Source organism: Lithobates pipiens, unplaced genomic scaffold, assembly GCF_037356315.1.
Source record: "Lithobates pipiens isolate NorthernLeopardFrog02 unplaced genomic scaffold, aLitPip1_a1.2 Scaffold_18, whole genome shotgun sequence".
NCBI lineage: Eukaryota > Metazoa > Chordata > Amphibia > Anura > Ranidae > Lithobates > Lithobates pipiens.
The window spans coordinates 294,874,129-294,887,622 of record NW_027507758.1 but is presented as its reverse complement, the minus strand read 5'-3'; the positions used below and the strand labels follow the sequence as shown (position 1 = coordinate 294,887,622).

Genomic DNA, 13,494 nt, shown 5'->3' with positions numbered 1-13,494 from the left:
AATTTCCGTAATTTTGTCCGTCCAAACTTGGTTTCAGCGGACAGTCCGCTCGTGTGTAGGCAAGTTGGACGGACTAAGTATGGTGCATGCTCAGAAAGGATTTACACGCCGAAGGTTGCATTGCAGTTTATTGGACGTCGAATTTCTAGTCCCGTCGTACGTGCCGTACACGTCATCGCGCACGCTTTCGGCGGACTGTCTGCTCATCGTGTGTGGTCAAGTCCGTTCATTCAAAAGTTGAACGGACTGTCTGTCGGATTGTCTGACGAACTTAGTTGGGCAGACAATCCACCCGTGTGTACGCGGCCTAACAGTGGATTGTTTAAGGAGGCTGATAGGGATTATGTTCAATGTTTAAAGCATATGGTCATTTTTTTTATGTTTATGCTCATCTATTAGATGATCTGAGCTCTCTGATCGCTCTGGTTATGTAAACTTTGCTTGGGTTCACTCCCACCCCTCCTCCACCACCCCATCCACCTTAGACATCTTCAGGTTGATCTTTACCCTTCCAGTGATACAACATGTACTGTTCAATCACATGTTGATTTGTCTGTTTGGTTTATTGAAAACGCAAATATTCTTTAAAAGAAAAAAAAAAAACCTTCTCTTGCTAGATGTAATATATAGAGTCTGGTCATTACACAAGCTTCTTGCATACTTGGTTTTGATACCTAATCTTCTGCTTTCCTCAGGTGTATTACTAGAGGTCCTACAGAATGAAGATGCCCAGGCTAACAGTGAAGCCTTCCTTTACTGTTTGGGAACTATCAAATTTCTGTCTGGGAATACAGCTCTCTGTAGCGAGTTACTTCGAAAACAAGCAGTGGAAATTCTATTGGAGTTAATGAAGCAGATCATCCATTTCAACAGCAGCCCAGAAATGGTTTCTGATATGAGCCATCTGGTAGTACAGGTCTGTTCTTTCTCATAGCTATTTCCTTATCTTGTTTATTTTTGGTAGGCCTTTCCTTTTTTTCTGGCAAAGGAAATGGTCTCTTGCTATATTATACGATTGTTATCTTGTTTTGCTGCTGGCGATCTGTAAATTGCAAATAAAAATACACCTCTGACAAGGCCATTGGAGGTATTTTTCTTTGTACAAATGACCCAATAAACCCATGTTTTACCTGTTTAGGGGTTCACCAGACCACAGAAAGTAAATGCAAAGTAGAATCTTGTCTTTGCAGAACTCTGCGTGATCTACTTTCAAGCACAATGGAGACTGGTGAAACTATTCGCAGTGCGAGGGAAAATAGAGTTGAAGTTTTACTTGGTTTACATTTGCAGAATATATTACCTCTTTTACATTTAACATTTAATATTCCTAATATGTATTTGTTGTACTAGGTACTTGTGTTAAAACGTATCATGTTCTCTTTGCAGTGCTTCTTTGTGTGAAATACTTGGTGTTCCTGAGAGTTCTTCTGCTTTCCTATTTCAAACTGACCACACTAGGCATGAGAGCACATCCATCCAAGTGTGATCAGTTTCCAGGCTGTGCTTAAAGCTCAACCTGTCTAATTGCCAAGACCGGTGCACAGCCATTCACTGGGAAGATCAGTGTAATGCTGTTTTCTACCCCCACCTCTCTGAGCCTGTTATGCAGCTGAGAACATGTATCATGTGCTCACCTTAAAAAAAAAATAAAAAAAAGTATTTATAATGGTTTATGGGCATAATCTGTTATGAATGAAACCCAGAAATCTGAAGAAGTGCATTTGCATTAATTTTAGTAGAAGTCTAACTTTACCAAAAACAAAAATTACAACACCAGGCAAATCTAAAAATAAAAATAAATGGTCTTTGCTAAAATACTCACCTTGAGTTTTGTGCTCTCCAGATTGCTATGTTTAGGTTCATCTTATATGCTGTACATATACAGTATCTCAAAAAAGTACACCCCTCACATTTGTAAGTATTTTATTGTATGTTTTCATGTGACAACACTGAAGAAATGACACTTTGCTACAATATAAAGTAGAGAGTGTACAGCTTGTATAACAGTGTCAATTTGCTGTCCCCTCAAAATAACTCAACACACAGCCATTAATGTCTAAACCGCTGCCAACAAAAGTGATTACACCCCTAAGTGAAAATGACCACATTGGGCCCAATTAGCCATTTTCCCACCCCTGTGTCATGTGATTCATTAGGTCTCAGGTGTGAATGGGGAGCAGGTGTGTTAAATTTGGTGTTATCGCTCTCACTCTCTCATACTGGTCACTGGAAGTTCAACATGGCACCTCATGGCAAAACTCTGAGGATCTGAAAAAAAGAATTGTTGGTTTACATAAAGATGGCCTACGCTATAAGAAGATTGCCAAGACCCTGAATGTGAGCTGCAGCACTGTGGCCAAGACCATACAGCAGTTTAACACTTCAATGTCCTATCCAGAGGAAATAAACGTATGAGTGCTGCCAGCATTTCTGCAGAGCATGAAGGGGTGGAGGGTCAGCGTGTCGGTGCTCCGCCCATACGCTGCACACTGCCTCAAATTGGTCTGAATGGCTGCAATCCCAAAAAGAAGCCTCTTCTAAAGATTATGCACAAGAAAGCCCGCAAAGTTTACTGAAGACAAGCAGACTAAGGACATGGAATACTGGAACCAGGCCCTGTGGTCTTATGAGACCAAGATAAACTTATTTGGTTCAGATGGTGTCAATCGCGTGTGGCAGCAACCAGATGAGGAGTACAAAGACAAGTGTGTCTTGCCTACAGTCAAGCATAGTGTGGGAGTGTCATGGTCTGGGGCTATATGAGCGCTGCTGGCACTGGGGAGCTACAGTTCATTGAAGGAACCATGAATGCCAACATGTGCTGTGACATACTAAGGTATAGCCTGATCTCTTCCCTTCGGAGACTGGGCCGCAGGGCAGTATTCCAACATATTGACCCCTAAAACACCTCCAAGAGGACCACTGCCTTGCTAAAGAAGCTGAGGGTAAAGGTGATGGACTGGGCAAGCATGTCTCCAGACCTAAACCCTATTGAGTATCTGTGGGGCATCCTCAAACGGAAGGTGGAGGAGCACAAGGTCTCTAACATCCACCAGCTCTGTGATATTGTCATGGAGGAGCGGAAGAGGGCTCAGTGGTAACCTGTGAAGTGCTGGTGAACTCCATGCCCAAGAAGGTTAAGGCAGTGCTGAAAAATAATGGTGACCACACAAAATATTGATACTTTGCGCCCAATTTGGACATTTTCAATTAGGGGTGTACTAACTTTTGTTGCCAGCAGTTTAGACATTAATGGCTGTGTGTTATTTTGAGGAACAGCAAATTTACACTGTTATACAAGCTGTACACTCACTACTTCACATTGTAGCAAAGTGTAATTTCTTCAGTATTGTCACATGAAAAGATATAATAAAATATTTACAAAAATGTGAGGGGTGTACTCACTTTTGTGAGATACTATATGTAGTTATATTGGTATATAATATAGAAACGAAGCACAACTTTGGAAACTAATTTGTATGAATATGAGTGTACATCTTGATTCAGGCAGGAGGTTTCTTCAAAATGAAAGTTTGTGTTGAAAGGGAATCTGAATACTTGACTGAAAATGAAAACCATTGTAGTGGTAAATATATGCCAGGTGTTTAAAAACAAAATGTGCTCAATACCAGCAGATGCAGATTGGCACTCAGATTTGCTGTGGTGCGCAGTGCCCTCTGAAGAGTGATCCTTGGTAGAATCGCATTTTAGTGGGCATTTGACAGGCGGTGCGAAAAATGTATAACGCCTTCTCTCTGCCTGATTTTAACCCCTATAATGCTGCACTACTGCACCACAATTGCTTATGTTGCAAGTGGCTGCTGATTGGCCCCATAAACTCTGCACCCCAAGTTAAAAATCCCGTGGGTGCAAAGTACCATGGCCGCAGCATCCATACACCCCCATCTAGCTGCATTGGGACAGTTCGCATGAGCAGTACAGCTGACCCCACCCCCTTCCTGATGGCCATCTGAAATGCCACTAAAGAAGCAGTGGTCTCATTGCTACTCAGGAGTCAGACCTTTGCAATCATCAAAGCTCATTGGAGAGCTCTAGGTCGGACTCAACAAAGCGTGTTGGATTTATACAGAGAGTTCACTGCTTCCACACAAAGAGCAAGGGTTTCTCTGCAGCATGCTGGCTGGACCCGGGCTTTTCTGGTCAGGTTGTGGATAAAGAAAAACAAATAAATGTAGATGTAAACTCTGCTGTTTCTTTTTTTATCTGCAAAGTATGCATTGCATACTAGCACATTATGGGACACTTACTTGCAAACTAAGCCCTCGTCGTCCCCACTGCAGGCTGCATCCATCTTCGCCTATTCTCCTCCTGGATTTGCAGCCTCTGGCCAGAGCCATGTGACGTCATTCCCGCGCATGCGTTTTGGAGCCACCAGTCACAACATGTGCTGATTACATAGTTGGCGCAGTCTACAGTAAATATCTCCTAAACAGTGCAAGTTTAGGAGATCTTTACAGTACCTATAGTTAAGCCTTTATTCTATGCTTACCTAAAGGTACAAACATTAGAGGGAGATTTGCTTCCTCTTTAAGACTTTTTACACCTACTGTTTTGATAAACTTGGAATTCATTTTACCTAATTTAAACTGAACATTCAATTGAGGTTTAGGTATTACTTTAGTAAATAAGTTGTAGTATTTAAAGGATAAGTTCACCTTTGGGAACACGTTACATGTTCAACCCAAGTTTAGGGTGGAACATGAAGGGCAGCCACTACTCGCTGCCCTTCTTCCCTATGACATCAGTACGAGGAGGAGAAGTTCCCCATACTAGCCATCAGTTTTAAAAAAAAAAAGTGGCTGCGTGGGGCTTTGCCCACACGTGCGTGTTATTTATACACAGAGCTCTGTGTATGAATGGAACTACCATTCCCGACAGCCTTGGCAACCATTGGCTTGTAGTTCTCAATTAACTACCAAGACGCTATGATAATTCATTGAGTCTTCCTGTCAGTGAGTATTGGCTTATGCGTAGGGGTTTACAGGTAAGCAGATATACGGACAGTGTGCAGGAGACCTGCATGGCATCTGCAATCTCTTGATCGCTGGTGAAATGCTCTACAGGCTCCTAATAGAAAAATAGTAAATGTATATTTTTTTACCTGCAAAAATATGTGCATTTATTATTTTTTGTACAAAGGTGAACTTATCCTTTAAAATATTTAACAATGTATTTCTTTTAGAACCTTTTTCTACTTGGCCATTGTCTCTGGGACTTAAAGCAGGGAAAAGCCAAAATTCCAAAATCTCTGTTGTCATCAAAACAGGAGTAGAGTGCAAATCTAACTGGGCATTTCTCACAATAAAAGGATTTTCTCTCACCTACTTAGTTTGTCTACAAAACAGGAAGTGAAAGTCAATTTTGCAAATGGGGACACAGGTGGCAAGAAACATGGTAGAGGTTTTATTCCTTTCCAAAAGGAAAAGCACTGGCTAGTTATACTTTAAATTTACCTGTTCTAATTTGTTAAAAGCAGCATGTTGTCCTTCACCTAGATAAAAAGAAAAGCCACTCAATGTCTGTAATTACTAGATAAGAGTTATGATGTAACCTTATGTACAGTGGGGCAAAAAAGTATTTAGTCAGCCACCAATTGTGCATGTTCTCCCACTTAAAAAGATGAGAGAGGCCTGTAATTGTTGTCATAGGTATACCTCAACTATGAGAGACAAAATGTGGAAACAAATCCAGACAATCACATTGTCTGATTTGTGAAATAATTTATTTGCAAATTATGGTGGAAAATTAGTATTTGGTCACCTACAAACAAGCAAGATTTCTGGCTCTCACAAATCTGTATCTTCTTCTTTAAGAGGCTCCTATGTCCTCCACTCATTACCTGTTTAATGGCACCCATTTGAACTTCTTATCAGTATAAAAGACACCTGTCCACAACCTCAAACAGTAGCACTCCAAACTCCACTATGGTGAAGACCAAAGAACTGTCGAAGGACACCAGAAACAAAATTGTAGATCTGCACTAGGCTGGGAAGAATGAATCTGCAATTGGCAAGCAGCTTGGTGTGAAGAAATCAACTTTGGGAGCAATAATTAGAAAATGGAAGACATAGAAGACCACTGATACTCTCCCTTAATCTGGGGCTCGATGCAAGATCTCACCCCGTGGGGTCAAAATGATCACAAGAATGGTGAGCAAAAATCCCAGAACTACACGGGGGGACCTAGTGAATGACCTGCAGAGAGCTGGGACCAACGTAACAAAGGCTACCATCAGTAACACACTACGCCGCCAGGGACTCAGATCCTGCAGTGCCAGACATGTCCCCATGCTTAAGCCAGTACGGGCCCATCTAAGGTTTGCTAGAGAGCATTTGGATGATCCAGAAGAGGATTGGGAGAATGTCATATGGTCAGATGAAACCAAAGTAGAACTGTTTGGTAGAAACACTACTCGTCGTGTTTGGAGGAGAGAGAATGCAACCAAAGAACACCATACCTACTGTGAAGCATGGGGGTGGCAACATCATGCTTTGGGGCTGTTTCTCTGCAAAGGGAACAGGACGACTGATCCGTGTACATGAAAGAATGAATGGGGCCATGTATCGTGAGATTTTGACTGCAAACATCCTCCCATCAGCAAGGGCATTGAAGATGAAACATGGCTGGGTCTTTCAGCATGACAATGATCCCAAACACACCGCCTGGGCAATGAAGGAGTGGCTTCGTAAGAAGCATTTCAAGGTCCTGGAGTGGCCTAGCCAGTCTCCAGATCTCAACCCCATAGAAAACCTTTGAAGGGAGTTGAAAGTCCATGTTGCCCAGCGACAGCCCCAAAACATCACTACTCTAGAGGAGATCTGTATGGAGGAATGGGCCAACATACCAGCAACACTGTGTGACAACCTTGTGAAGACTTCCAGAAAACGTTTGACCTCTTTTATTGCCAACAAAGGATCTATAACAAACTATTGAGATTAACTTTTGATATTGACAAAATACTTATTTTCCACCATAATTTACAAATAAATTCTTTCAAAAATCAGACAATGTGATTGTCTGTCTGGATTTGTTTCCACATTTTGTCTCTCATAGTTGAGGTATACCTATGATGACAATTACAGGCCTCTCATCTTTTTAAGTGGGAGAACTTGCACAATTGGTGGCTGACTAAATACTTTTTTACCCCACTGTATGTGAGGTTACTGGGGGTACATTAATGTACATGTTCTTTAAGAATCGACTCGGACAGATATTAATTCTACAAAGTATATCACAGTACTAACAATATTTCTGTCCTTTTCAATACAAACACTTCCTCAAATGTATTTATTCTTTAAAAAGCAAACAGCAAATGTATGTTAAAAAAAATTAAAATAAATATCCAACCCCATGGTTTGTGAATTTTGACAGACAAATATTATTTTACCACTTTCAAACAATGCTTTTTGAGCAAAGATTTCTATTACTTAGACAATATCGGCAAACCTTATTGTGTTTTATCTTCTATAATGGTGTTGACATATTGATACATATTTTATACAGCTGACTGCAACATTACGGAATCTTGCTGATCTTTCACAGTCAAGGCTAAAGTTCCTTGCATGCAATTCCTTACTTGATTTATGTATTCTTATGGAGATATACATTAATGATAAAGACATCTGTACAAATGTTTCACGGATACTCAGGTTAGTAACAATACTTTCTCTAGTAAGCGTCTATTTGAACTAAAGGATATGTGTGTTTTTACTGGACATACGTGAGACTTTTCAATGCAAGCAGTTGATGGTTACTCTTTAAAAAGCAATGTATCTGTGTATGTTTTTCTGTAAGTAAAATAAATATGTTACATGTATAATTTATAGAGTGGAATGATCTTAAAAGAAGTTCAGGATTAAAAACAAAAAAAACCTTTAATACTCACCTAGGTGGATGCAGCATTGATCCACCGGGTCGAAATCGAGAAATGGGCCCTCAAAGACCACTGATCGCTCAATTCTCCCCCTCCTCTGAGAAGAAAGCCATCACTGTTGGTCACTGGAGCGCTGAGCTGTGAAGGGGGCAGGAAGGGATGCCTCAGGCTCTAGGTGGATCGCTGAGAGGCTGAGCTAGGCCTGGACAGGCTGAGTGATGTATGGGCAGAAGGAACCTATTATCAATAGAAGTATAGCCAAACAAGCTTTGACTATACTTCTCCTTTAAGCTTGAATCTAAATACATGACTTAAAAGTATGCCTTGCAAACAATTAACATGACTCTTAATATGACTTCTGGAGTAACAGAGGTATAAAATCCGAGGTTAAATATGCAGTTGAAATACAGATATATGAAGTGTTCTACCTATCAAAAAGATGCATAATTCTGTTATTTATGATTTTGTAATTGCCACACTTCTGAAGCACTGCATTGTCAGAAAGATGACTCTGCACTTTCTGTAATTCAGCTTTACAGTCTCTTTTGTTAGCTAGTCTGCTCATTGGAGAAATATAAGTAGTCTTGTTTTATTGTCCAGGAAGCAGGCTGGATGTGAAGAAATGACAAAAATGATTTGCAAACCTAAACAAGGAAAAAAAAATGTTTAGCCTGGCTGTGTAGTGTAATACTACAAAGCCACAACTCTGTTGTAGTTCACAAGGAAAGAAGCAGAAAAGGAAGCGCCAGCTAAGTGTAGTATCCCAGTTAAAAGGCTTTAATAGCGACAGTTTAATAACATTCACAAGAGGTGAAATATAAAAGTGCTCATCTGGTATCAAAGTCTGTGGATGTGGCTCCTCTTAAACTGTCCTGCAGGACCACTGTCATTGGTTCCAGCTGCTGGGCAGAAAGATGGTTGGCTTGGGAGCCTGGTGGAGCCCCTGGAAGCCACGCTAACCACTGTGGAATGCACGGTGGAAATGATGTCACCGGAAGGATAGGGGAGAAGCAAGGCTATGTGCTCAGAGCATTTGGCTTCTTCTACAGGCCTGTAGAAGAAGCCAAATTCTCAGAGCACGTAGCCTTCTTTTCCCGTAGATGGCGCCAAATGCTACAAGCTTTTCCTCTCGTCTAGTACCTCCTATCCTTCCAGTGATGTCACTTCTGCCGTGTTTTCCATGCTGGTTAGCTTGTCTTACTCTGGCTCCTCCAGGCTCCCGAGCCAGCCATCTCTGTACCCAGCAGCTGGAACAGATGACAGCGGTCCTACAGGACAGTTTTAGGAGGATCCACAGATACCAGATGAGCACTTTTATATTTCACCTCTTGTGAGTGTTATTAAACTTTTGCTATTAAAAACTTTTAACTGGGATACTACACTTAGCTGGCGTCTCCTTCCTTTTCTGCTTCTTTCCTCTTGGTTTATACAGAGCTGGTTACAACTCTAAGGACAGCAGCTGTAGGTGGTCCAATGTATTCCTTTAGTGTACCCCTACAGCCACAGACCAGTGACATTTTATGGATTACTCTCTACCCTGATCATTGGTATTTTTAAATAATTACTGCTGGCTGGACTATACATAAACTCTGTGTGCCAGTATCTCAATTTTCCGCTGTGAATCGCAAGACTGACTGAACAGAATTACAAATCGTTTTGCAGGTAAAATGGATTACTTATATAAACATAGATAAAATTAGCTTTGATGTTCGCATTAACTTTTGATGTTGCTATTTCAGCAAACTTTCTACATACAATGATTGCTGCACAGCTCTAGCAGATTGTTCCAAGTTTTACTCAGCGTCCTTAGCTGTACTAAATAAACATCCAAATAAACAGGTAAGTCTAGATTTTCTGTATATATCGATTTAAGTTGTTCTGTTCTTTCCTCATAAGTTGCCAGTGCCAAACAATTCACTCTATTGTCTGCAGTTATATTTATGTTAAAGCTGAACTCCAAACTGATTTTAAAAACGCTATATAATCAAGGTATATACGTATTTAAAAAAAGCACAAAATTTATTTTCACCTAGAACTAACATCGGTGTTGAAACCTGTCTTGATATCAGCCTCTTGTAATGTCCTGCACAGAAAGCAAGGGGCAGCAGCACTCCACTCTGAGCTAATCAGAGTTCACCAGCTTTGTACAGTGCAGTCAGTTGATAGCTGAAGAACTAGTACTTTAATAGTAACCAGGATACTACACTTAGATGGTGCTTCTTTCCTTTTCTGCTTCTTTGCTCTTGGTTTATACATGGCTGGTTACAACTCTAAGGACAGCAGCCGCATGTGGTCCCATGTATTCCTTTAGCGTACCCCTATGACGACAGACCAGTGAGCTTCTGTAATACAGAACTTGACTGTGCTGTCCATCAAGGGAGTCTGAATCACAAGACATTCACAAGCAATCCTCCCTGTCCACAATGAAAAAACCTTTTGTGTTTTTAGTTCTGCTTTAAACTCTTAAAGCAGAACTAAAGTTAATAATTGCGCACAGGCATGCTTTTTATTGCAAAAGAGACATGCAATAACTCTTCTGCCTGTTTGCAATCCTTTGCAGAATGTACATTGAGCTGCACATGCGCAGCTCAGTTTACATTCTGGCACACTGCTTGTGTGACAGGATGACTGTGTTTTGGACAAAGCATATCTGCTTTGTCCATTCAGGTCAAAGCACCAGGTTTTCTTTAATTCTTCTTCTCTCAACAGCATATTTTTACCTTTCCTTCAGTTCCCTGTTTTTTGTTTTTTTTTACTTTATTTTATAGAAATGTCATCATTCAAAAAAAAAAACACATGTTTACTTACATCTTAAAATAAACATAACATTATCCTTATTCCCCCCCCCCCCCCCCCCACCTTGCATTGGCCACCAGAGACAATTATCTTATCTGTCATTGTCATCTTTTCCGGACCTTATCCCCTTCTATTTATTGAGTTATTGCATCAACATATCTCCACGTTTTTTTTAACCACTGAAGCCCCGGACCAATTGTCAGCCTAAGGACCAGAGGTCTTTTTACAATTTCACACTGCACTGCTTTAACTGGTAATTGCGAGATCATGCAGGGTTGTACCCAAACGAAATTTGCGTCCTTTTCTTCCCACAAATAGAGCTTTCTTTTGATGGTATTTGATTGCCTCTGCGATATTTATTTTTTACAATATAAAAGGAAAAAGACTGAAAATTAAAAAAAAAAAAAGATATTTTCTACTTTTTGTTATAAGAAAAATCGAATAAACTAAATTTTAGTCATACATTTAGGCCAAAATGTATTCAGCCACATGTCTTTAGTAAAAAAAAAAGTCAATAAGCGTATATTTATTGGTTTGCGCAAAAGTTATAGCGTCTACAAACTAGAGTACATTTTCTGGAATTTACACAGCTTTTAATTTATGACTGCCTATCTCATTTCTTGAGGTGCTAAAATGGCAGGGCAGTACAACCCCCCCCCAATGACCCCATTTTGGAAAGTAGACACCCCAAGGAAATTGCTGAGGAGCATGTTGAGCCCATTGAATATATATATATTTTTTTTTGTCCCAAGTGATTGAATAATGACACAAAAAAAAGTTTACAAAAAGTTGTCACTAAATGATATTTTGCTCACACATGCCATAGTTATTTGTGGAATTGCACCTCAAAATATATTCTGCTGCTTCTTCTGAGTACGGGGATACCACATATGTGGGACTTTTTGGGAGTCTAGCCGCGTACGGCACCCCGAAAACCAATCACTGCCTTCAGGATTTCTAAGGGTGCACATTTTTGATTTCACTCCTCACTAACTATCACAGTTTTGAAGGCCATAAAATGCCAAAATAGCACAAAACCCACCCAAATGACCCCATTTTGGAAAGTAGACACCCCAAGCTATTTACTGAGAGGCATGTTGAGTCCATGAAGTATTTTATATTTTGCCACAAGTTGCAGGAATATTAATATTTTTTTTTTGCACAAAGTTGTCACTAAATGATATATTGCTCACACATGCTATGGGCATAAGTGAAATTACACCCCAAAATAAATTCTGCTGCTTCTCCTGAGTACGGGGATACCACATGTGGGGGACTTTTTGGGAGCCTAGCCGCGTATGGGACCCAAAAAACAAAGCACTGCCTTCCGGATTTAAATATAAAATGCTACCAAAAAAAACTGTTAGCGATCGCAGGGATCAGGCCTGACTCTGCGAACGCTGCAGTTATGTGTTTAGTGTTTTGTAAGTGACAGTGATCTATCGATACTGCACTTGGGTGGGCTGGGCGGAGGGGCAAAACGCAGGTGCTAGCAGGTATCTGGGCTGATCCCGCTAACAATGCGTTTTTTTGGAACCCTAAACTGCTGGGGATGCTAGTATAGATCTGATCAGATCAGATATTGATCTGTTCAGATTCTATACCACTACGGGAGGTGTATGCTTTGTGCGTGGGTGTTAGCGGTACTGGCACTAACCTAGCGCTGCCTGGGGCGACGCAGACCCTGACCCTAAAACCCAATTGATATCACCCGCCGGGTGATCAGGGGGTTAAACCTTTATTGGGTAATAAATGGTGGGTGCCCTGATGCTATAAAAAGCAAACTAACTAACCAGAGTCACCCGTAACACTTATACGGTGATCACTGGTGAAAGGGTTAACTAGGGGCAATCGGGGTTAAAATCTTAGGTAGTATATGAGGGTACCTAACGCTATAAAGACCTGGCGGTGAACATAAAAAAATAACTAGCTACCTAGCGGCACCAGTGACACTAATGCAGCGATCAGAAAAATGATCGCTTAGTGACACTGGCAAAAGGGGGTGAAAGGGTTACCTGGGGGCAATCAGGGGGTTAAAACCTTTATTAGGTAGTATATGGGGGTCCCGGACGCTATATAAAAACCTGACGGGGAAACTAAATAACTAACTGGCTATCCAGCATCACCAGTGACACTTATACGGTGATCGCTGGTGAAAGGGTTAACTCTAGGGGCAATCAGAGGGTTAAAACCTTTATTGGGTAGTATATGGGGGTACCTAATGCTATAAAAACCTGGCGGTGAACCTAAAAAAATAACTAGCTACCTAGCAGCACCAGTGACCCTAATGCAGCGATCAGAAAAACGATCGCTTAGTGACACTGGCAAAAGGGGGTGAAAGGGTTAACTCTAGGGGCAATCAGGGGGTTAAACCTTTATTAGGGGGGGTAGGGGGCTACCCTGGACCTAACACTAACTGCCCTGACACTTTTTACTGTCACAACTGACACTAAATGCAGTGATCAGTAAATAAATGATCACTGCAATCAGTGACACTGTGACTAGGAGGGGGGCGGAGCTGGGGTGATTGGGGGGCGATCGGGGGGTGACAGTGTACCTACGTGTCAGTGTAGTGTTGGTGCACACTTACTATGTGTTCTCCTCGCAGTCTGGTCAAAAAGACCGCCCCGAGAAGAATGACATCACTTCCTCCCTGCCTGTGTTTACACTAAACAGGCAGGGGAAGCTTCTCATTCGCCAGGAGCGATCCAGAGGGGATGGCCAGAAACCAACGGCCATCCCCTCATCCCGGATCGCTCCTGAAGCGAAACGGACTGCAGCAGCCAGCGGGAGGGGGTCCGATC

At 41.3% G+C, this 13,494-nt stretch overlaps 1 protein-coding gene across 2 annotated transcripts in view; it reads left to right on the top strand.

Moving 5' to 3' along the window:
- The window catches only part of ARMC2 (armadillo repeat containing 2), a 171,107-nt gene that overhangs the window by 108,255 nt on the left and 49,358 nt on the right, over window positions 1-13,494 (top strand). For both annotated transcript variants that reach the window (XM_077487147.1, XM_077487148.1), the window contains exons 10-12: window positions 696-916; window positions 7,525-7,670; window positions 9,634-9,733. In XM_077487147.1, coding sequence (XP_077343273.1) covers window positions 696-916; window positions 7,525-7,670; window positions 9,634-9,733 — 467 coding nt within the window. The remainder of the gene's footprint in view (window positions 1-695; window positions 917-7,524; window positions 7,671-9,633; window positions 9,734-13,494) is intronic.